Source organism: Rhizophagus irregularis, chromosome 1 (genome assembly GCF_026210795.1).
Source record: "Rhizophagus irregularis chromosome 1, complete sequence".
Classification (NCBI taxonomy): Eukaryota; Fungi; Glomeromycota; class Glomeromycetes; order Glomerales; family Glomeraceae; genus Rhizophagus; species Rhizophagus irregularis.
This window is the reverse complement of record NC_089429.1, coordinates 4,186,479-4,211,855: the sequence shown is the minus strand read 5'-3', so window position 1 is coordinate 4,211,855 and position 25,377 is coordinate 4,186,479. Positions and strand designations below refer to the sequence as shown.

Genomic DNA, 25,377 nt, shown 5'->3' with positions numbered 1-25,377 from the left:
TGTTTCTGTACTACTACTAGTATTGGCATCATCACTTGTTAATTCTGAATTAAGTGGCTTTGAATATTGATACCGATTTGCACGTTCAGTTTTCATATGTCTAGAACGAGTGTTTCTACTGACCCAAGCACCACCATAACCATTTTCAGCACATAAAGAACATTGACAATAAACTTGATTTGTATGATTATCAGATATCTCCATAATAATACTACTTTTTTTTGGACTATTTATTCAAATTATTAATTATTAAAATTGTAACTTATAAAAAAGGTTTATATAAGATATTAAAGAATTGTAAATTTAAAGTTACATTGAAAAAAAATTTATATGATTAATATTTTTTTTAACCAAGTATTTCATATATTAGAATTTGTTTGAACTTGATGTGATTTTATAATTATGTAATAATTCATATACTATACTAAATTTGTCAAACAAACTATAAAATAGCTTATACTTTATACTATACTAAATTTGTCAAACAATATATTTACGAAAGTATAATATTAACTATAAAATAGCTTATACTTTATACTATATTAAATTTGTCAAACAATATATTTACGAAAGTATAATATTAACTATAAAATAGCTTATACTTTATACTATATTAAATTTGTCAAACAATATATTTACGAAAATATATTTATTTTTCTTTCAAAATCTCTTAACAACTGAAATAAATACTTTTATTTTTTTTATTTTTAAAATATGGGAAAATACAAAAAACCTGCTATACGAAATAAAAAGAAACTTGTTGATGAAATAAGTGATCCTGAAATGGCTTATATGAAACGTCAACTAGAAATATTAAAAGCTGATAATGAACGGTTGCGAAAAGAACGACTTAAAAATGACCAAAACTCCAGTAAAACTTTAGCTTTAACTGTAGCAAGCATTGGTAAAAATTCTAAAGCTAAACATATTAATAACCATAAAAAATCAAATAAGGAGATTAGTGACTCTGAAACTAATATTTCAAATAATCAAAAAGTATACAAATATAACAAAACACGTAAAATTATTAATGTTTCAGAAAATTCTGAGACAGATGAGTTGACTTATAAGCAAGTATTAAAGAAGCGCAAACATCGCAAAAACAAACAAGCAAATAAAGTAACAACTATATCTAGTGATTTTGAAACAAATAATGAACAAATATTATTAAAAAAATATAAAAAGAAAATAAATGATAATGAAAGTGATATTGAAGATATGTCAATTTCTCAAGTAAGGTTTTTTTTTTTAATTTATAATTGCAAATATTAAACTAAACATTTTTTTTAAAGAAAACGAAAACACCAATTGCAAAACCAACTAACTTGAAATGGTATGATCTGCCAAAGCTATTGTCACTTGATAATAAAGTTTATGCATCGTATAGAGTAAGTTTAAGATATTATTTAATTATATCCAAATATTCTATGATGCATTGTTATAATATTATCATTATTATTTTAGAGTGCTATGCGTGAATTTATAGCAGAAAAATGGAATGGAAATACTCCAGAATATCGCAAGATAAGTATGACTAAAAAACGCTATTTGGTTGAAAAGGTATATCAGTTTAATGATATTATAATTGACATAACAATAACAATTAAGTAATAACAAATTATTTTAGTACAAATCAAATAATCCAGATTTTCCATTATCAATTGGTGATTGGGCTATTCAAATGATGATGCGTCGTGCTATTAATCAACAGCGTATGTTGATTAAACATAATTTTTTAAAGTTTATTACTTATTTATTTTATATTTTTAGGTAAAGTAGAAAGAAAAGTTACAAAGAATGTTAAGCATTCTCGTGTTATGAAAAGTAAAGTGATGGTAGCTAAGACTAATAAATCTAATAAAATTCATGGTATGTATATAATATATATTATTTGATTATTATTTATTAATTTATATATTAAATCTCCATTTAATTAAGATTCAGTATCAGAAGATGCCGATGCTACCAATGATGAGGATGCCGATACTAATAATGATGAAGATGCCGATACTAACAATAATGAAGATGCCAATACTAATAATGATGAAGATGCCAATACTAACAATGATGAAGATTCTGATACTAATAATGATGAAGATGCTGATACTAATAATGATGAGGATGCCGATACTAATAATGATGAAGATGCCGATACTGAAGAAGATGCCAATATTAACAATGGTGAAGATGCTGGTAATGTTGAAGACACTGATACTACTAATTATGAAGATGCAAATAGTGTAAACGATAATAAAAATACTAATTCAAATACTAATAACAATAAATATAAAGGTAAGGTTTTATAATTTTATATTTTAAAAGTATGATTGCCGACCTGAATTAATTTTCTCCATTAAAAATAAAAAGACGATTCAAGATCCATTAATAAAAAATTGGATACCAAAAAGTCTAGAAGAATTTTAAAAATGCGGTATGTAAAAGATTATATAATAGTAAATTTTATAGAAATTTTATTAACTAATAATAATTTTATAGACAAGATATAGTTAATTCTAATAATTCCGAAATTCAAAAAAGTAAATATGGACGAAAGGTTAATAATAGCAAAAGGAGTATGCAAGAAGCAGATCAAGGCGAGGATACGCAAGAAAATCAAAAATCTAATAGACGATCTAAAAGAATAGCCAACAAGTTAGCTAATAGTAATACTTAATAAAAATACAGATTCAATATAAAATTGATATAATTATCACACATTTCATTATGTATAATAATAGTATAAATACAACGCAGATTTAATATAAAAATAACATAATTATTGCACATTTTATTATATATAATAATAACATAAATATAACACAGATTTAATACAAAATTAACATAATTATTCTGCATTTTTTATTAACACAAATTGGTGCATTTTCAGACATTTATAAGACAAAATATTATACATAATTTTGATACAAATTTAACACATTTTTTTTTTATAGGGCTAAAATAGATGCTGGCGATGTTAAAAAAAAAGGTTGCGGATGGTTTGCCACTTGGAGAGTAAAATTGTATGACGAATGTACTGAAATAGCATTTGATTTTCTGGACCGTTACACGTAAGATATTTAACTGTTTTGTGATCAATGTTTATTATAATTAGTAATAGAAATTAATTGTAGTTTATTATTTATATCATATAGTATGACCCAGAATAACCTTCCGAACTCCTCTCATCTTCAAAACTTTATAAGTAAAGATGATATTATCAAAGTCTTTGAACCACAATTAAAACAAGTCAAAAGAGATCATTTGTTTGAAAATCAAACATCATGGATTGCATTAAAAAACTACTTATCAGAAGTAGTTTTAATTATAGTCTGTTACTTTGTACAAAAAGATATTGATCGTACTATTTATTTCAGTGCCAGAAGAAATAAACGAACTGGATGGCGAAGTGCAATATTAATAGATTTGCATAATCTTGATCATATCACTGCAAGTGTACAAATTATTTCCGAAGATGGGACAACACTAGCAAGTGATTTAAATATTAATAGTTATATGAATTGGTAAATTCCGAAAAAAAATAGTTATTCTATTGATTTATTCATATAATTTGTAATGAATTTAATGCAAATATAATAATAATTATATAATTATTGTAAATATAATTTCAAAATGCTTTTTATATAAAATAATTTGTAATATTTTTATAATTCTTTTAATATATAATAAAATACGTTACAAAATGCATTGTAAAATCATTAAATAATTTTTAAATTGTAATATTTTTATAATTCATTTTAGATCATTATGAAATATATTACAAAATACATTGCAAATTCATTTTATCTTAATGGTTTTAAAATATTTTTCCTAATCCTTTATAATATAGATTACAAAATGATTAAAAATACTGATATTCATTACAAAATAATATTACAATTATATAAGTATTATAAAAATATTGAAAAATCATTACAATAGCATTTCAGAAAAATATTCATTTTTAGCTAAGTAAATCCACTCTCAATTTACCATTCCAAAGTTTCAGACTGAAGTTTGCCATCTTTAAAAAAAAAAATGAAAAGAAACATTAGTATTGAACATTCTCATAATAAAAAAATATATACTATATTCTTTAACTTACCATTCCATGCTAAAATCTGAGTACAAAAAAAAAATATAATTTTTTTTTAAAATTATTTGATTTAAAAACTGATAAAAAATCACTCAAGTTAAAAAAAGTTTCTTTTTAAATAAATTCAGAAAATAATTTTTTAAAAAAATATTCAATTTAAAAAAAAATGATTTATAAAAAAGGAAATAAATTTTTTTAAATAATTCAGTTAGCTTTAAAAAAGATCATCAATCAGTAAATCAGATTAATAAGTTATATGATCTATACTGAAATTGCAGATTTATATGTAGTATGTAATATTTTGATAATATTATAATAAAAAAAAATACAGTTCATTAGTAATGTCTGTTAATATAAAAAAAATATAAAAATATTTTTCTTTTACTTACCAGTATTCTATATATAACATCACATCTAGAAAGACTTAAAGAAATTGCTAAAAAAAAGAAAACAAAAAGTTAATGATATTTGTTAAAATAAAAAATTATATATGTATATATAGAGGGCGATCAATGATATGCAGACATTTTTCAAAGTAAAAAAAATTATATACATATTAATAAAGTGAAAGTAAAAATTTAAGTACAGTACATTTATTGCATCTTTAGTCATTAATTAAAATAAAAATTTATCATTGAATTCTATTTTTATTTGCCACAATAATAGCTTTAATTCTATAAAATAAGCAATTGATCTACATCTTATAATATTCCAGAGAAATATCTTTTACGTATTTTTAATATATTTTTCAAATGCTTTTGTTAAGAAATTTAGTAAGGCATGTGAATATAATATAAATAATTTAATATTATATAAAATTAGGGGCTCAATGTAAGGTTAGCAAACATAAGTTACATGGGTTTACAAAGATTGCAAAACTCTTAATTTTTTAAAAAATTTAAGTCATGTATTAAGAATATTTCAATATCCAGTGATTGGATTTTCATGATCTTAGATTCAATAGATTCATCTCACTAAAACAATTCTAATAATGGTAATTTCGTGCTTGTAGAATGGATATTTGATATGTGATTTATGCTTTAAATACCTAGAATTATCCTATGATACTTTATAATCCAGTGATTGGAATTTCATGATTATTAGTTTATTGGACTCATCTCATTGAGACGATCCGAATAGTAGTAAATACATAATTATTGGAATAATATTAACCATGTTATGCCATTTTTAAGTTTTATGGACTGCATAACAAAAATCAATAAATTTATGCAGTAGGTGATTCCTTATTTCTAAAAAATTCCAAAAAAATATGAAGCATGGAAATTTGTTTATTATGTTTATAAGAACAAAATTATAAATTATTTGTATCACATTAGCATGTAATGATCCATATAATTTTGGTAAAAATAAGTGTCCGCATAACATTGATCGCTCTCTGTATATTTTTAATTATCAAATTCCCATATTCATAGTCTCAAAAAATACCCAAAAAAAGAAAAAAACAAATAATTAAAAATGTTTGTTAAGAAAAAAAAAAATAAATTTTTTTTAGTATCTATTTATATTTCTATCAATATCCAGAAAGATTTTAAGAAACTGCTTAAAGAAGAAAGAAATAAAATGAATATTTAATAATATTCGTTAAAATAAAAAAACTATAAAATCATTTTACTAATTGAATATTCATGTTGAAAAAATTTAAGGAAAATAAAACAAACCAATTAATAATTGTTAAAATAAAAAAAAATAAAAAATTAAAAAATTTTTTTACTTACTCAATTTCATCCACATTAAGAGACTCAACAAAATATCTAAAAAAAAAAGAAGACAAACAAAAAATTTTTTACTCACTGCATTTCTAAATAGAAAAAAAATTCCAAAAAAAAAAAAAATGAATTAGTAATGTTCATTAAAATAAATAAAAAAAAAACAAAAAAAAAATACCTACCAAAATGTCGTGTTCAAAGAGCTTAAGAAGCTATCTAAAAATATAGAAAAATGTTAGAAAATTTTTAAAAAAAGCTTTGAAATTAAATTAAAAAAAAAATGTTAATTTCTCAAAAAATATTCTATTAATATGGAAAAAAGAAAAAAAAAAAGTACATAAAGTGAAAAGGGGAAGAGAAAAATATATAGGAAAGAACATATAAAAGGAAAAACATATGAAGAGAAAGGAAAATTATATATAAGTGGTAAAAAAAAGATATTATTAAAGTTTATTTTAAAAAAAGAAACTTCATTTTTTTTTGAAATCAAACAAGTCATATGACATCTACAAATAGTTTTGTAACACATATTTGTAGATCATTTTACGCGAAAAGTAAAATTAATTTTTAGTATAAAATCCTTAAAGATTTTTTATTGGAAATCTTTAAGAATTCTATAAACTACTGAATTCAAAAAAATCCTTAAGATTTGTTATAGGATTTTTAAGTAACTGTACCTTCATGAAAATTAACATTTTAATAAGTAAATATTGATCTGCTAAAAAACATTCAATTAATATAAGAAGTTGATTTATTTTAACCAAAATGCGAATCCATAAAATACTGGATCTTTAAAGATTCTACTAAGAATAGGAATGTTTTAGAAAAATTTGTTTCTTTTTTTTTTAACTTGTCAACTTTTTTTTCATTTTTTTTAGAAATCTGACTTCTTTGGTGATGTAATTCAACAAGGTTCACTTCGAACCTTTGATTTTTTAAGTTTTTTTCATTGTTTTTTTGTAGAAATTTAAAGTAAGTTTTAATAAAAAAAAATTTTTTTTTTTTTTGTAGATACCCTATAAAAAGTATTATACTTAAAATATATTTAAAATATATTTAAAATATACTTAATTTAAAAATTGCAAAATACTTAAAATATATTTTTAATATATCTAAAATATACTTAAAATTATCTTAAAACATATGTCTAATATATTTAATTTTTGCCCATATACTTAAAATATATTTAAATTATATTTAAATTAAAATTTAAGTATATTATAAAACTACTATTATAAGTATATTTTTTATGTATTTAAAATATACTTAAAATATATTATAAAATATATTATAAATATATTTTAAGTATGTAAAAAATATATCTATAATATACTTAAATTTTGATTTAAGTATAATTTAAGTATAATTTAAGTATTTTGGCAAAAATTAAATATATTAGAAATATATTTTAAGATAATTTTAAATACATTTTAAGTATATTATAAGTATTTCGCAATTTTTAAATTAAATATATTTTAAGTATAATTTAAATATATTTTAAAAAGTTTTTAATTATATTTTAAATATAAATACTTTTTATAGGGATATTCAGTTCCTTCAGCCTTAAGATTTGAGATTGAATTTGGTAAGTTTTTGAAATGCTTCAAAACTTATATTTTTTTATTTTAATGTCTTTTTCTTAATTTTAATTTTCTTATTTTTTGTAGATATTGATATATCTTTAATTTCAGGATCCAGGATTGAATATGATTTGGTAAATTTATAGGTGTCATATCAGATTTTTTTTATCATTTTTTTTTTTATTAAAAGTGAATTTTTTTGCTTATTTTTTAGATCTAGGTTCTTTAAAAATTCAGGTTGAACTTTCTTGGAGAGTAAATTTTGATTAATTCTCCAAATCCCATTATTTTTTTAAGACGTTGTTAAAGAAAATTTTAAATTGCTTATGAAAAAACCAGTCTGTGATATGAGAATTATCCATGATATTTTGGTAATGGCATTTGGCTAAAGCTTTACAATTACCATTAGATGGCATAAGCCAATAGAAATCAGGCCAATGCAAATCAGCGGTACTAATAGTTATTGTCTTGGGTAATTTTTTCCTGAATATTTGTAATGGTAATTTGTGCATTGGTAAGATTTTGCTTAATGTATACCTTTTCTTCTTGTAGTGTCTGCCAATGTCAATGCAAAATACTGCTAATAAGTATGACACACAAATCTTCTGTTCTTGTATTGAAGAAGATGCCTGAAATACTTAGCAAGTTTTATATTTTTAATATATTCTGTATAAAGATCTGTACTTCCAGTCAGATATAAAGTTGGAAATGTACATGCTATATAACCTGGCATTTAAAATTCATTAACAGAATTTTTATTTATTTGTGATTATATTATAGAATGATTTTTATTTTATATTCAATCGAGTGTATTTCTAATAGCAGTATCTTTTCAATTGGCTGAGAGTAGAAGTGGAACAATAGTATATGTAATAATGTCATATTCATTTTTGTTGTAATAAACTAGTGTTCCAATCTGAAGATATCCGTCACCATTTTATCCGATCTGATTAGAATCCGCCATCCGTTTATCCGATCCGATTAGAAATCTGTCATCCGAAATATCCGCTGTAAACAGTCGAATATTAAGCGTGAACAAATAATATACCAAATGGACAAATGTGAACGTTAAGTATTAAGTACGAACGAACAAATCTTGAATCAGCGTGAATGGATAAATGATTAGCCGAAAAGGATAAATATTTAGGAAGAGTAATGATCTACATGATGTAATATTTATTGAATGATCAACAAGGAACCAATAGATTGAGTAGGGAGTCGATCAATTATGGCTTAGCAACCGGTTTATTGAGTTCAACAATAAGAACAATTAGAAAGAATAATTATAAGCCACAAAAGATAAATCATATAAAATGGAGGGATAGCGGATTAAAGGAATACGCATAATGAAACTACATAAAAATAATATTATAAAACATATTATAAAAAATAATATAAAAGATAATATGAAAAGATAATATAGAAGATAAAAGATAATATAAAAGATGATATGAAAAGATATAAGCCACAAAAGATGGAATATAATATATTAAAGATAAAAACATATTGGAAGAAAGTATATTAAAAGATGGAACATAAAAGATAACATGCAACATATTAAAAATAGAAATATATTGAAAGATAGTATATTAAAAAAACAGAACATAAAAGATAATATAGAAACATATTAAAAGATAGCATATTAAAGATAGCATATTAAAATAACATATTAAAAGATAGCATATTAAAAGATAGCGTACTTTATAGAAACCTTGAATTTTTAAACAATACCGAATTGATATAATAATGATGTTAAATAAATATCGTGGTGATATCGATTTGCAAATGATATCATTATGATATCGCAATGATATCATTTCAATATTAATTCAATATATCAAAATGATATCGTAAAGATATTTGTTTGAAAAAATATCAGATCCATATTATTTCGATATTGTTATAACAACAATGAATTTTTTGAAAAATGGGAAGTAAATACGATATTAATATGATATCGTTCCAACATTAATTCAATATTAATATGATATCGTAAAGATATCACTTTATAATTATCTAATCGACATCATAACGATATTAACGAAACATCAAATCGATATCATTTCAATATTTCGATATTGTTATAACAATAATGAAAAATAGAAAGTAAATACGATATTAATATGATATCGTTCTAATATTAATTCAATATCAATATGATATCGTAAAGATATCACTTTATAATTATCTAATCGACATCATAACGATATTGACGAAACATCAAATTGATATCATTTCGATATTGTTATAACAATAATGAAAAATAGAAAGTAAATATGATATTAATATGATATCATTTTGATATTATGTCAATGTCAATATAATATCATAAAGATATCACTTTATAATTATCTAATCGATATTGACAAATAACGAAACGATATCATTTTGATATTGTTATAACAATAATGATTTTTTTTTAATAAATGCAATATCGATATAATATTAATTCAGTATCAAAATAATAATATCAAAATGATATTATCTATAAATATTGAATTTACCTTTAAAAATATCAAATCAATCAAATATCGTTTTATAATATTTTAATAATTTGTAATCTAATTTAAAAGTTAATTTCAATAGATTTAAGTTACCGGTTATTTATTACAATAACAATTTTAATTACAGATAAAGTATACATTAGTTTAAATATTATATAACAGATAAAAAAAATATCAATAAATCTATAATAAACTAATTCAATAAATTAGAATTATGAGTTAAATTGGTGATGTAAGTCAAAACATTATGCCTTAATATTCCAGAATCATAACTCATCAACCCAAAGTTGAGGATTAACCGGGTACCTTGCTTTAAATTCAGCGACACTGCCCAAGTTGGATGGGTGTCACAGGTACGTTTTAAGAAGACTTGCTACGACTCTATTGCAAAAAGGATAAGTATATTCGAAAACACCAGACATAAATTCACCTCAGAAGTTTGGCGGGAAACCCCTATAAACAACTGCAGTTTCATCATTACCAAAATCATTGAATTTAGGGATACAATGAAAAAGTTCATGAGAATGACGGCTTTAAAAAAAAAATACAAATATATTCTCAACTTTGACAATTCACCCTTATTCTTTGGCCTGGAATTCTCATATGACTGCATTATTGTTGTTTGTAATTTGATCCATTGAATCCACCATAAATTGCCTGGCAAAGCGAACTTTTATTAGACAATTATAGCTTCATCAACAAACGTTGCAATGTGTTTGGACGAATGACATCCTGTTTAATAAATTTTAAATGGGCAAACGTGGATCTAAAACCCATTATAAGGTAGACTGCAAGAAGTGCAAAGCAACCTACCTAACCCACGAGTGGGTCTAAGGGTTAGAAAATTAATTACACGCCAAACACACACAAGTTGGTATGGAGTTAAAAGTCTTACAAACTAAAAATTATTTTTGCCACTTAATTCTCCAATAATCAATGTTATAAAAAAGTTACTTACGACTTAAGCCTACTTAATTATATATAAAACGACACTTCGAACAGACAGAGCTCATGATATATGAGAATATCCCATCATGCCTATTTTAACCTTTGATTAAAGGATTTTCGTTGCGTTAATTATATAAGCTTTACGCCTATATAACATAAGCTTACACCTATATAATTCAAGTCCGCCTTTTCCTATAACACACTATGCACGACGGCAAATGGTATAGGAGGAAGACTCTACTTTCAGAAAGAAAGTTTTTTTTTTCAAAAAAAAAAAACGTACAAATAAATAGCGGTTAAATAAAATAGTGGTTAAATTGACTTTTTAGGAATTAATAGGCCTTATAGCCTTATAATATACGCGATCATTTAATATACACGATCATTTAATCAGACAATTTATTAAATTTGGTATTACACGAACTTGATCAACCTGATAATTGTTTAGTCTCTTTATAGGTGGATATTTCTTAAATTATCACCTGAACTTTTCAATTTTTTGCAGAATCGAAGATGGAAACCGGAAAAGTATTCTGATTCAGAATTTTTTTTTAAGAAATGTGTTTGTTATTTTGTAAATTACCAGTCAGAATTGGCTTAAACTTTAAAGTTCTTACTTTACGCAAATGTTACGCAAATGTATTCTTTTTGATCTGTATAAGAACGTCAAATATATAGAGATATTTAGGCCGTATATACTAAAGAAGAAACGTCATATAATAACCATTCCATTTTTAACAAAACAACAATTACTTTTTAAACTTGAAAATGTTATATCTTAGACAAACATTTTATAGTTTTATACATCCATTTTATTTTATATTATTATCACTCGACATTATAGTATAATGTTTAGAATAATGATGTTTCATATTATCATTTGCTTGTAAAATTTACTAAATTTATTCAATGTAATATCGTTATAAAATGCATAATTTTATAAAAAAATTAGAGCATTTGCTAAGATTTATAACTATGTATAATTTAATATTATTATTAATAACTATGATTAAAGGATATGAAGTATCAGTACAGTATAAATAAAATAACTTACCGATAAAGAATCAACGATCTTATTTCCGCTCCTAGAAGGGATCGTTAATTTTTTGGTCATATTATCTAATTCTTTAACGGCGGACAAATTTTTTCCATTCCACGAAACCTTAAAGGTTTCTCTTACGAAATCAACTAAGGTATTGAATCCTTCATTTCTTGTTAATTCTGAAATATTAACAGCTACAAGCTGTCGGCTTAAAATCTTTTGGACAAATTCTTCATCAACGTAATCTATAAGTTCCTTTTGAGATAAACTTCCAGTAGATGCTCTATAATTAAATTAATAATTAATACAAACAGCACTATTTGGTTAGCTACAAAACAATTAAATAAATACCTGTTTTTTCTTATTTCTTTAAATTCTTCTACAGAAGTTAAAATAATTTGGTTAAACTTATTTCTGAAATCGATAAAAAATTTTCGGGTTTTTTCGAGGTAGCTTTTAGCTTCGTTCGAATGTATTTTTATTTTGAAAATTTTTGTTATCAACTCATCAAAAACTTCACCACACAGACTTCTTGCACGTAAAAAAAGACACTTGACACTTTCGTCCCATAGACGAATTTTATCCTAAAATATTAAAAATACATTATTTAAAAGATTTAGACATAATAAAATCATGTTAATTTAATACTTACGTCCGTAATTTTACTGGATGATGAGATAGCAACATCCGTATTGTTCATTTCTAGTGCCAATCTTAAAATTTCCGGATGGTCGACGAGCCAAGCAACTATTTCTAAATTTGACTTTGATTGAAATACTTTGGGTTTTTTATGATCTTCCGTCTTACTCTCATCATCATCATCATCATTATCATCATCATCATCATCATCATCATCATCATCATCATCATCATCATTACTTCTTTTTTCATTTACTACTATAACTTCTTTATCAGCAGATTCGGCAGCTTCTTTATTACTATTTTTACTTTTTTTCATCAACTGATTAGCTTTCTCAATGTCAATATCTCTTCTTTTTTTTGTAATTTGTTTTCTTTTCGATCCTATTATACATATTTTTGGTATTTATTAATTATTCTTCTTACATATAACTATATAAGCAAAACTTACTATAAATTTATAAAAGAGTTATATCTACATACCTCCTTCAACTTCCATTTCTTGATTATCATCAGACGATTTATTAGGTAATTTACGTTTAGTCGTCATAATATAAAAAAAAATATGAGCGAAAAAAAAAGTGGAACAACCTTTTTGTTTAAAAGTAGGTGATATTTATCAAGAAAATATGAATGAATAAAAAATGTAGAGCAACTTTCTTGCTCAAAAAAGTAGATGATAAATATTGAATGAACAAAAAAAAGGGCGAGGTTATCATGATATAATTTTGAGATTTTAGCTATTGTAATTATGATTGTAGTATTTAATTGGAAAATATACATGATCTTAATATCATTGTGTATCGTGTAGAATGCAGGATCAGTTAAAAATATCAGGAGATGGGAAAACTAAAAATTATGATTTCTAGAAGATCGAAAATTAAATTTAATTAATATAAATAAATTATTACAATATCGAATTTCATTCAGTGAAATTTTTTTTTTACATGGAAGATTACCTCAAATCGATTTTACGGTTTCAAATTTATTATATTTTTCAGGCTATACGTGAAATGAGAAGAAAAATAATGGAAAGGTAGAAGAAAAGGAGTGAGAAGAAATTAATGGAATATTACATTTTGAATTTCCATTTTTATGTGTGATACGATGACATGCAAGAAAAAAAAATTTATAAGATCCTGGTACTCTTGACGGAAAAATAACTGAGCCAATGAACCATGTGATGATCCTATCTAACTAAGCTATATCTATTTAGTGTAAGCCTCTGGATTGATTACATAAAAAATAGATGGGATCTACAGTAGTCGACTTACAACGATATTTGAAAAATACCGATATATTGATTGAAATTGTGAAATTACTGATAGGAAAGAGTTTTAATACATATTGGTGTAATCAAATATCGGTATATAAAGTATCAACTATTCAAATAATACAAGTCATGTGCAACTAATCATTTGTTTAATTGTTCGATAATATTCCTAAAACGGAGTAAATTAAGATCGAATTAAGTTCCTTACGGTGTAAATTAAGGTTAGCTTAAAATTCAGTATAATTGTAATATATCATCGCAGTGTAATATGAAATATAATCAAGGAAGGACATGCGTGATTTAAAATATTATATTTTATAATTATAAAGTATAAAGATAACATTTTAATTCATTTTTTATTAATAGAATTTGTTTATTTATTTTTATTTATATATATTAATTAATGCAGTATTACTATAATTATATTTTTAAAATAAATTGATAAATCAAAAAATTGAGTGTATTCAATGTTAAATAAATTAATTAAAGATGATTGCATTAGAACTAAAAAATTTAGGCAAGATCGTAAAAATAAACTCAAAGAAATCAAAAAAAAATATGTGTGTATTCAATGTTAAATAAATTAATTAAAGATGATTGCATTAGAACTAGACAAGATCGTAAAAATAAACTCAAAGAAATCAAAAAAAAATTATGTGTGTATTCATTGTTAAATAAATTAATTAAGGATGATTGCATTAAAACTAAAAAATTTAGACAAGATCGTAAAAATAAACTCAAAGAAATCAAAAAAAAATTATGTATGTATTCAATGTTAAATAAATTAATTAAGAATGATTGCATTAGAACTAAAAAATTTAGACAAGATCATAAAAATAAACTCAAAGAAATCATAATAAATTTATTATAAATATAGAGCCTTTTCTTGACATTTTCCCCATCAAACTAATAATATTTAATAATGGCAGCATTAAACTTAAACACAAATCTTCCAGTATACATTCAATGGTCTGATGACGCTGCTTTGACCTTAATTCAGCGTCGTCGGGCCTATCAGCCCTTATTCACCACAACGAGGTTACATGACCAAAACCAATTATGGCGTGGAATTGCTCGTGATATACGAAACAACCACATATTCAGGCCAACTAGAAAACAATGTAGAGAGAAATGGAATGCGCTAAAGTCGGGGTACGAGAATTTAGAGAGATTAATAAACAGAAATCCTGAAGGATATCCCACTCGTACCCGACTTTGCATGACGAGAGATTCAACCAGGAACTCTCTGACGAGTTTTGGAGAGTGGAGCGTAAGTATTTATTATTTAACTGATTTTTTCATTAATTCATTGCATTTATATTAATACTTGCTTTGTTTTAAGCATTAGTTCAGGCCGCCCGGAGAAATAGGATGGATCGTAGGACATACGAGTATAGAGAGCGCAGGCGCTCTCGCTCCCGATCCCCCTACTACCACCAAGAGCGCAGGCGCTCTCGTTCTCGATCTCCTTACCACCGAGAGCGCGGGCGCTCTCACCGACGTCATTGATTTTTTATTTTTTATTTTATTATTTTAATATATTTTATTTTATTTTATTATTATGTTTTATTTTATTTTAATATTATGTTTTATTTTATTTTATTATTATATGTTTTATTTTATTATATGTTTTATTTTATTTAATTATTATTATGTTTATATTATTATATGTTTTATTTTATTTTATTATTATGTTTTATATTATTATATATTTTATTTTATTTTCATTCAATAAATGACTATTTTCGATAATATTATTTGTCATACCAATTGTCATTAACCATATACAGCCGGTATAATTGACCCTAAATTTTGTGTAGCCAAATCGGCAGTAATTTAACCGAATTGATTACTTAATTGCATTTTTTTTTTGCCAACACACTAATAGTATTTAATAAATTTAGTTCTAATTGAATTTATAAAATTCTAATTAAATTTGAATTATTTTAAATTGTTATAAAGATGAGAAGACGATATAGTCACAACAAGCCAATAGAGCCAATTCGAATTTAAAATCGGTTTTCTTACAGCAAACCTAATGAGACAACAGATTCTGACGAGAGAGTGGCAATTCGTTTGCCTGTACGTTCACCTGATAATGATAACGATGACATGGACTTTCAGTATGATCATAAAGATGATTTAAATTTTCAAGACATTAATGATGACGATAATGCATATGGATCAATTAATCCTTAAGACTACAATGATGAGATGATATTTTCGCAAGATAATGTCAATTCATCTGATACTGAAGAGGAAGAAGAAAGTGATAACGAATACAATTATGAAGAGGAGGAAGAGGAGGAAGATAATAATGAAAACAATGACGAAGAGGAGGAGGATGAAGGTAATAATGATGATAATAATAATCAAGTGGAAGAGGAACGTAATAACGATGAAGAGGAACGTAATTACGATGAAGAGGAACGTAATTACGATGAAGAGGAACGTAATAACGATGAAGAGGAACGTAATAATGATGAAGAGGAACGTAATAACGAAGAGGAAGAAATACATCAAATTGTTGAAGCGTTAGATGAAGACAAGATACCGTTCTGCAATGGTCAATTTGCACCGTACTTTGATAATTATACAACTACGGCATTATTTTGCTGGCTTCAGAAACATAATGTTTCTACGAAAGCATATGAAGATCATCAGGAAATTTGTTTGGGCGTAATTTAGTGTAATATTTCGAAGGTGGTGTAAAATTTCGAAATATTACACTAAAAACGTAATATTACAAAAGTTTACACTCTTAAATTTGAATAATTATAGTAATTTAAGAATATCTCACTATCTACTGATCCAATCAAGACGATCTATAGCTCATTGGAATCAGCTCATCAAGACGAATCGAATGGTAGTAAAATCGTATCTTTACGTTTGATAGATGACTTTCTATTAATTTAAAACTTTACTGCATACTATAGAGCGTTCTATCAAACGTAGAGATATGATTTTACTACCATTCGATCCGTCTTGACGAGCTGATTCCAATGAGCTATAGATCGTCTTGATTGGATCAGTAGATAGCGAGATATTCTTAAATTACTATAATTATTCAAATTTAAGAGTGTAAACTTTTGTAATATTACGTTTTTAGTGTAATATTTCAAAATTTTACACCACCTTCGAAATATTACACTAAATTACGCCAAAACAAATTTCCTGATGTCTTGTCGATATCATTCACAATTCTCAATTTGAACCTACCCATGTGGTAAAAAATATCTGAAGATTCCAATCATGGAGAAAACGTCTTCCTCTCCTACCAATAATAACAAAGTCTATTAAAATTTCACCAAAAAAAACTCCATCAACCTCACGAGGATCAAAACTTTCGTATCAACTCTCAATTAGTGAAATTATATGGCGTGTTCTTAATAATCCGATGCTAATGAAGCATATGTATTTTGGACCCGGCATTAATTCTGAAGAAAAATCAGAATTTTGGCATGGAAATTTATGGGGGGAATCCCCACTTTTTGGACAACATGAAATATTAATATTAGAAGGTTATAAATTAATACACTTTGATACAATTATAATTTATTATCATTGATAATATTTATTAAAGTTATTTATTTTTAATAAATAGTATTGTACCGATCTGGTGATTTTGTTTACTATCGCTGATGATAATGGTCAAAAAAAACTTGGAAGATTAAGATCAATTTTAAAAAATCATGATGGATATTATCAGTTACGAATTCAAAAATTTTGGAATATAGTGATTTACCCGGAAATTTAAAAGGGTTACCAAGACAACGTCGTTCTATTACCGGTGAAGTATGGTTACAAGACGAATGATTTTTAATTATAATGACTTCTCAAATTTTAGAAAAAGTAACTATATTGATGATGTTTCAACATCAAAATATTCCTGATGGTTCATTGCGGATTAGTGAAATAATTTATAAATGTAATGACCGTTGGCACGTTCGTAATGTAAAGCTTTCATACCTACATCCATCTGATTACATTTCTATTAGAAATCCACCATCATCATCTATGCCAATCTATAAGCTGTTTTTAGATCTTTATTATGATGATTTTGGTACATTTAGAAATGTATACCATTCTCTAGGTGGTGTTTATGTACAGTTTGGAAATATGCCAGCACATCAAAGAAAGCTAATAAATAACCATTTTGTTATTGGGTTTATCCCATTTGGAGGAAAATTTGACGAATTTATGATACCATTCATTTCAGAAATGAAGGAATTAGAGAAAGGAAAGGTGATGACTGTCCAAGGACAAGATGCATGGATAATTGCTGGTTTAGGCGTTGTTACGGCAGATTTACCTCAAGGTAACGATATGACAGGAGTACTAAGGTATTTTTTCAACTTAGTTAATAATATAATAATATAATTTTATGACAACTATTAAAATTTTTTAAAAAATAAATTTAGACATAATGCAAATAAGGGTTGTCGTACTTGTAAAACTACTAAAGAATCATTGAGTGCTCACAATCAGGATATCGTAACAACATTACGTTATCATCATATTACAGACGAAGAAATCTTAAAAATTTCTCATGAGACTATAATGTCAAGAAGAGATCAACTTTGTACGGAATATGGTTTATGATCATTACCTAGTATTTTAGATAAATTAAAAAGGGAAAGACATTTACAGACGCCGCAGGATGTTTATCATGCGACTGCAGGAAAGATTGGGCGGCTACTAAAATTAACTTGTGAATTATTTTCACGAGAAGGAGAAGATAATTTTATCGAAATTTGGAAAAATTTTGAAATCCCAAAAAGATGGTCTCGCTTACCAAATCCGATTACTCACTACAATAGTTTTATGATGTAGGATTTACTTAGATTAGCTATGATTATGCCATTTTTGTTAAACCAGTTTTTAAAAGAATCAAGTATCAAACGTAATGAAACAGCCATAATTCAACAAAGAATTGATGTATTTCGAGTTAGTTCAGTTCCAAAAATTATTATATCTTGTTGGATACATGTTGCAAAAACTATGAAAGCAGTTTTTAACAAGAAATTTACATCAGATAGCTATGAGAAATTGCAACAATGTCTTGAAGAAGAGTTTTCAATCCTTCCAAAGGTATAGTTACAAATTTGATATTGAAATGTGGAATAATTTCAAATAATTAACAATATTTTACTTTTTATAGGTTTTTGTAAATTTTGTTAATTTACCAAACATACACGTTAATATGCATCTTTTGATGCATGCTAAAACCTTTGGAACACTTATTAATACCCAAGTTGGTATAAAAGAAATGGTCCATCGTATTTTTAAGGGGATGGTACCAAAAACTAATTGCAAAAACATAGATTTAGATTTATTAAAGCGTTACAATACTTTATTTGCAATTCGACATTTAGCAGATGGTGGTATTGATCCAAGATTTAATAGATCTTGTACTGGATTTACAAATTCAAATTTTGGACAATTATTTTTAAATTGGTATGTTACAGAAGATAAATATTCAACTGAAGCAACTGAACAAGTTCAAGACGATGATGATGATACAAAAAGTAAGTATTTTATTGCATATAATAGTACATGTTTGATATTTATATTTACTAATCTTTTAATTTAGTTATATCTCCAGTAAACTTTATTTCCAATATTTCATTAAAAAAAAGAATGCCAAAGCAGGAACGTGATAAACTTCTTTTAACTTTACATAATTTTAAAACTGAATTGTTTTTATCTTATGTGGATATGAAGTTTGAGGCGGCACTTATAAACTCTTCAATTAGTTGGTACAAATTTGCATCATATATGATTGAAGAAGAAAATGGTATCCTTTCAAAAGTTCACCTACATCTCGATGATTTTATCACAATTTATGAAGAAGATCATGAAGAATCTTATGCAATAATCAAAGGTATCTTTCAACATAAGGGTAACAATAACAAATATTATGCATTTATTGTTGTAGATTGGTTTGAAGATACTATGGTTGAACATTCAGTATTAAAATGTCCACTTTACCGTCTCCAAGCAACAGGAGATAAATGGAGACGTATTTTTCCAATTACTGTAATAGATAATGTTCAAAAAGTACATTTTATTCATAATTGTAATTCAGAAAGGTGCCAACTACCAAATCATGATACTACAAATAGAATTTGGATAAAAAATAATTTTTATTTTACAGCCATATAATTATATTAATTATATAAATATAATAAAATAATTATTTTAATTTGTATCGTATAAAATTTTAACCAATAAAATCATATGCATGATGTAATAATAAATTAAAATTAACCAATTAAAATTACTTTAATTACATGCATGTGATATCATGCATGTGATAACTAAAAATAGCTAAAATTCGCGTTTATTAATGAGATTTTTTTTGTTTATTTTCAAAAATACGCTTTTCTCTTATCTTTTATATTAATACTTTACGGTATTTTAGTTCGTCTCTTCTTTTTTCTTTTTAAAGTATACTTATATTATCTTTTTACAATATTAACAATACTTTGGGACACTTTAGTTTATATATTCAACATAGTAACTAGTAAGACACCCACATACAAAAAGCAAGAATAAAAGCAAGAATAAAGAAAAGAAAATGTACCCGCCACTCACATACGAAAGAAAAGAATAAAAGAAAGGAAAAATGTACCCACCTACCCACATACAAAAGAGAAAAAAGCCGTTTTTTAAATAAATAGTGGAGCTGTTAAGCAAGGTATAAAAATAGGATATACGCGTATTTTTCATATTTTTTTTACAATATGTTGTGGTTTGAGTATTTTTTTGTTAGACTGTGGTATAAATGTGAATATATTTTTCAACGGCCATGTATCTATTGCTTGTTAAATATATTTGCAATTTCTTTTGTAATATTTGCTTTAGCCTGGAAGAAAATGTTGTAAAATAGGGCTGGATATTTATGGCATTTTCCGCCTTCCAATTACTTTGTCTGGGGTAGCCTGACAATTTGTCGTTATCTGTCAGTCGTAGCAACCAGCATTTTTTTACAATATTATGATTTTAAGAAACAAACCACTTTCAAAAAAAATTTAAAGAAAGAACTAACTTAAAAATATTATCATTTTTATTATTCTTTACAAAATCCCGGAATTACCTGCTCTAACTATTATTCCAAGGTTATGTATTAAATTTTAAATATATTTTACAAAGAGTACATTTTATTAATCATGATTGTTTTTTTTATTTTTTATATATATATATATATATATTTTAAAATTGAAAATGACGTATCCATCCACTCACATACGAGAAGAAAAAAATAAAAAAGAGAAGAAAAGAACAAAAAAGAGAAGAAAAGAATAAAAAAAAAAGGAAGAAAAGAAACGTACTCCACTCACCCATAATAATCCACTAATAAAAAATTATTATTATTAATGTATAATAAATAATAAACATATATTACAATAAAAATATTTTTGTGATGTTAATTCAGTGTTAATATAATATCATTACGATGTAGTTATGATATTAAATAAATGTAAAACATTTTTTGTAATATTAATTCGATATTAATATGATATTATTATGATGTAGTTACGATATCAAATAAAATTGTAATATTAATTCAATGTTAATATGACATCACTACGATGTGGTTACGATATCAAATAGATGTAAAATATTTTTAATATTTTTGCAATATTAATTCGATGTTAATATGATATCACTACGATATGGCTACGATGTGGTTACGATATCAAATAAAATGTCAAATATTTTGCAATATTAATTCGATGTTAATATGATATCACTACGATGTGGTTACGATATCAAATAAAATGTCAAATATTTTGTAATATTAATTCAATGTTAATACGACATCACTACGATGTGGTTACGATATCAAATAAAATGTCAAATATTTTTGCAATATTAATTCGATGTTAATATTATATCACTACGATGTGGTTACGATATCAAATAAAATGTCAAATATTTTGTCAATGTTAATACAATATCACTACGATATAGTTACGATATCAAATAAATGTCAAATATTTTTGTAATATTAATTCAATGTTAATACGACATCACTACGATGTGGTTACGTGATAATATTTACATCGCATAATGATCGCAGCGATATCGCAGAGATATCGAACTAATCAATGTCGATTAAATACAGTTACGACTAACTTAATGACGTCGAATCTATTTTTTATCAAAATATCGTAATGATATCGTAATGATATCATTGCGATATCTAATCAATATCGATTGTAAACTCCAAGTTTCAGCAAAGATAATTTACGTTTTGGCAGATAATTTGGCAGATCATTCGAAATTTTGATTAAATAGCAAACTTAATTTAAAAATTACTATTTTTTTTGTACATTAAGAACGTATTTCACGACTTGAACGGGGAATGTCGTCAATTCAAGAACAAATGTCCACTGGGTTCAGGCAAATAACGCGAATGCTGGAGCGTTCTCTGAACTCACAAGAACGTTCACGACAAAATCGACAAATAGAATATATTCAGGTTGATGATTACGATGACGAAGATGAACTTGATAAACAAGACAATGAGGAATATATCCCTGAAAAAAATCTACATTCGTTGCAAGAGACAGCACAAAAACAATATAATAAGAAGCATCGAAAAGAAATAAAAGTTTGTTTTGGTATATTTTTATTATTTATGTGACGTTTAAACTCATTAATTTTATCAATTTTCATTTTATAGAACGAAATTAAAATTCTAATTCGTAGCGCAAAAATCAATGAAATTCCCATCGATTATACGAAGAAGTTCGGCGAGATTGCACCACAATTGGAAAAGGATCTAATCCCCCGTATCCAATCACTTCTTGAACAATGTGGTATTCATGCAACATTAAGTATAGTTCGGGATGTGTTCTCGGATTTGCATAAAAATGGCCAACGTAAATGGAAAGAAAGCCAGCTGAACGAGGCAGAAATAAAACAAAAAAAAATAATGAGCCATATAATCAACCGTTTATCAGAAGTAAGTTAATCAAGTTCCAAATTTTTAGGTAATATTGAAAATTAATAATAGTTATTTTAATTTCAGAAATGGGAACGAAGGATGAAGGGCGCATTAGCCATGAAGAATCACCCCGATTATCGAAAATCTTTTAAAAAACGCGGGATCAAGGATATTAATGAAATATTAAACAAGAACAAATACCACTCTCCTGAAGAGAGTGATCCGGAGAATGATCCAAACGCATCCACAGACCGCAAAAACCTTTTTGTTTACAAATTATCATGGAGATCTGATGAAGTAAGTCAGACAATTCATTTTGTTTATGCGCAGTGACACTAAAATGTCTTTATCAATACGTGATTGGTGCTTCTGGTTTCGCCAAATCTCGACATATCAATTTCCTTGCATGCTTTCGAATTTTGGAAAAATGCCAAACCTCAAAAACAACAGAAGTTTATCTATTTCTAATACACGTTTATTTTTAGTTAACGAACCTTCTACATTCAATTGACGAGTACGTGGAAAAATATTTTCCAGAAAATAAGAGAGTACGTCCTCGTATCCTTAAAGATGAATTTTGGAAAAATAAGAAAGCACCACCAAATTTAATTTGGTGGACACTTAAAGACGGAAAGCGAGAATCTCCCTCAGTCCATAAATTTATTGACGAAGAATCAGATGATGAGTCGGAATCGGAGAGTGAAGAGAAGGAACAAAGTCAACAAAGTCAACAACTTTACTAAAAATGGCCAATTTTTTGAAATGATTTTGTAATAATTTTAAAATACTACAAAAATACATTTAATACATCAAAATGTTTTTATTATATTTTTGCTATTATTTTGTAATTGTATTGTATCTAGGTCTATAAAAATAACTCAAAATAATATCACAATAATTTTTTAATGTTTTTGTTATTATTTTATTATTATAATATAATTAACTTTGATATTATTTTAATATTTTAATCTCAAAAATACCTTAAATATATCTTGATATATTTTAAAAATTTTACAAAATAATTGCACAATTGTTTTGAAAGCCATTGTATCTAGGTCTATAAAAATATTTCAAAAAATTGGCCATTTTTAGTAAAGAAAGTTATGGTAATTGAGTATTACCGTTCTCTTTTTTTTTTTATGGAACGGAATTTTTAGAAAATTTTTTAAATTTTTCTTTTAAGGTCTCAACATCGATAAATTAGATATAAATGCTGAATCTGATGAAGAAGAAGAGGGTGAGGATGAGGCAAACAAGCTGGAGCAAGAGGAAACGTCATTATCACAGACATCGGGATGACGATCAAACAAACGATCTAAACAATCTTCCAAAAACCCACCATTACCACTGCAAAAATCCCCATCATCACGGAAAACTTCTCAACAAACACGATCATCAAAAAGAATTTCAAAAAATAAAAAATCCACAAACAAAAACAACGAAGCACTTGATGAATTGCAGGAAGTTATTGACAACATGCGTGATCAATCGAAAAAAACAAATAAAAAATCATCATCCAAACCATCGTCCCAAGAACAGGAACATATTCATGATTATACTTCTCCGCTAATTAATTACGTCATATTTCGGTGAACGGACCAATTCACTATTTATTATAAAATTACTATGAATTAATTACGTCTGTCAAAATACATTACGTCTGTCAAAATAAATTTAATTAGTATTTTGTCATTTTGACGAAAAGTATATTCATGATAATGTTCCTAAGAGAACCTCAAAAGAAAAAGAAAAAGAACAGTAAGGGTGTAGGAAGAATATGTAGGGATATTAATGGATTATATAATAAATATCAAAATATATGTAATATTTTTGACAATTTTTATTTCAAATTTGGTAAATTTGGCATCATTACTAAAAATTTACCTAAATTCAGCACAATTTGCATTACGTTTGCATAACATTACTAAAAATTTAACTAAATTCACCACAATTTGCACTTCGTTTGCATAAAATTACTAAAAATTTGACTAAATTCATCACAATTTGCATTACGTTTGCATAAAATTACTAAAAATTTGCCTAAAATTCACCACAATTTGCACTTCGTTTGCATAGCATTACCTAAATTCACCACAATTTGCATTACGTTTGCATAAAATTACTAAAAATTTAACAAAATTCACCACAATTTGCATTACATTTACATAACATTACTAAAAATTTAACTAAATTCACCACAATTTGCACTTCGTTTGCATAAAATTACTAAAAATTTAACTAAATTCACCACAATTTGCATTATGTTTACATAACATTACTAAAAATTTAACTAAATTTACCACAATTTGCATTACGTTTGCATAAAATTACTAAAAATTTAACTAAATTCACCACAATTTGCACTTCGTTTACATAACATTACTAAAAATTTAACTAAATTCACCACAATTTGCATTACGTTTGCATAAAATTACTAAAAATTTAACTAAATTCACCACAATTTGCACTTCGTTTACATAACATTACTAAAAATTTAACTAAATTTACCACAATTTGCATTACGTTTGCATAAAATTACTAAAAATTTAACAAAATTCACCACAATTTGCACTTCGTTTGCATATCATTACTAAAGATTTGCCTAAAATTTCCCA

At 25.6% G+C, this 25,377-nt stretch overlaps 7 protein-coding genes across 7 annotated transcripts; 6 read left to right on the top strand and 1 right to left on the bottom strand.

The window, feature by feature from the left end:
- Positions 1 to 714: 714 nt before the first annotated feature.
- On the top strand, positions 715 to 3,525 carry OCT59_000852 (uncharacterized protein; the record flags this gene model as incomplete). Its single annotated transcript, XM_066139166.1, has 10 exons — positions 715 to 1,233; positions 1,293 to 1,388; positions 1,465 to 1,560; positions 1,628 to 1,712; positions 1,771 to 1,869; positions 1,939 to 2,292; positions 2,368 to 2,431; positions 2,497 to 2,652; positions 2,952 to 3,068; positions 3,153 to 3,525. 10 exons carry the CDS (start codon positions 715 to 717, stop codon positions 3,523 to 3,525), a joined length of 1,959 nt encoding a protein of 652 aa, XP_065988595.1.
- An 8,294-nt stretch (positions 3,526 to 11,819) lies between these two features.
- OCT59_000851 (uncharacterized protein) lies at positions 11,820 to 13,083 on the bottom strand (the record flags this gene model as incomplete). The annotated part of the gene is made up of 5 exons (XM_066139165.1): positions 11,820 to 11,825; positions 11,907 to 12,177; positions 12,246 to 12,478; positions 12,547 to 12,917; positions 13,017 to 13,083. 5 exons carry the CDS (start codon positions 13,081 to 13,083, stop codon positions 11,820 to 11,822), a joined length of 948 nt encoding a protein of 315 aa, XP_065988594.1.
- A 1,645-nt stretch (positions 13,084 to 14,728) lies between these two features.
- Positions 14,729 to 15,343, top strand: OCT59_000850 (uncharacterized protein; the record flags this gene model as incomplete). The annotated part of the gene is made up of 2 exons (XM_066139164.1): positions 14,729 to 15,076; positions 15,155 to 15,343. 2 exons carry the CDS (start codon positions 14,729 to 14,731, stop codon positions 15,341 to 15,343), a joined length of 537 nt encoding a protein of 178 aa, XP_065988593.1.
- Positions 15,344 to 16,020: 677 nt separating this feature from the next.
- On the top strand, positions 16,021 to 16,494 carry OCT59_000849 (uncharacterized protein; the record flags this gene model as incomplete). Its single annotated transcript, XM_066139162.1, has 1 exon — positions 16,021 to 16,494. The coding sequence occupies one exon, from the start codon at positions 16,021 to 16,023 to the stop codon at positions 16,492 to 16,494; it is 474 nt and encodes a 157-aa protein (XP_065988592.1).
- A 1,560-nt stretch (positions 16,495 to 18,054) lies between these two features.
- On the top strand, positions 18,055 to 18,408 carry OCT59_000848 (uncharacterized protein; the record flags this gene model as incomplete). The annotated part of the gene is made up of 2 exons (XM_066139161.1): positions 18,055 to 18,149; positions 18,228 to 18,408. The coding sequence occupies 2 exons, from the start codon at positions 18,055 to 18,057 to the stop codon at positions 18,406 to 18,408; spliced, it is 276 nt and encodes a 91-aa protein (XP_065988591.1).
- Positions 18,409 to 18,657: 249 nt separating this feature from the next.
- On the top strand, positions 18,658 to 19,414 carry OCT59_000847 (uncharacterized protein; the record flags this gene model as incomplete). The annotated part of the gene is made up of 4 exons (XM_066139160.1): positions 18,658 to 18,897; positions 18,968 to 19,102; positions 19,275 to 19,334; positions 19,400 to 19,414. The coding sequence occupies 4 exons, from the start codon at positions 18,658 to 18,660 to the stop codon at positions 19,412 to 19,414; spliced, it is 450 nt and encodes a 149-aa protein (XP_065988590.1).
- A 2,763-nt stretch (positions 19,415 to 22,177) lies between these two features.
- OCT59_000846 (uncharacterized protein) lies at positions 22,178 to 23,505 on the top strand (the record flags this gene model as incomplete). Its single annotated transcript, XM_066139159.1, has 4 exons — positions 22,178 to 22,426; positions 22,499 to 22,780; positions 22,847 to 23,059; positions 23,248 to 23,505. 4 exons carry the CDS (start codon positions 22,178 to 22,180, stop codon positions 23,503 to 23,505), a joined length of 1,002 nt encoding a protein of 333 aa, XP_065988589.1.
- Positions 23,506 to 25,377: the final 1,872 nt, after the last annotated feature.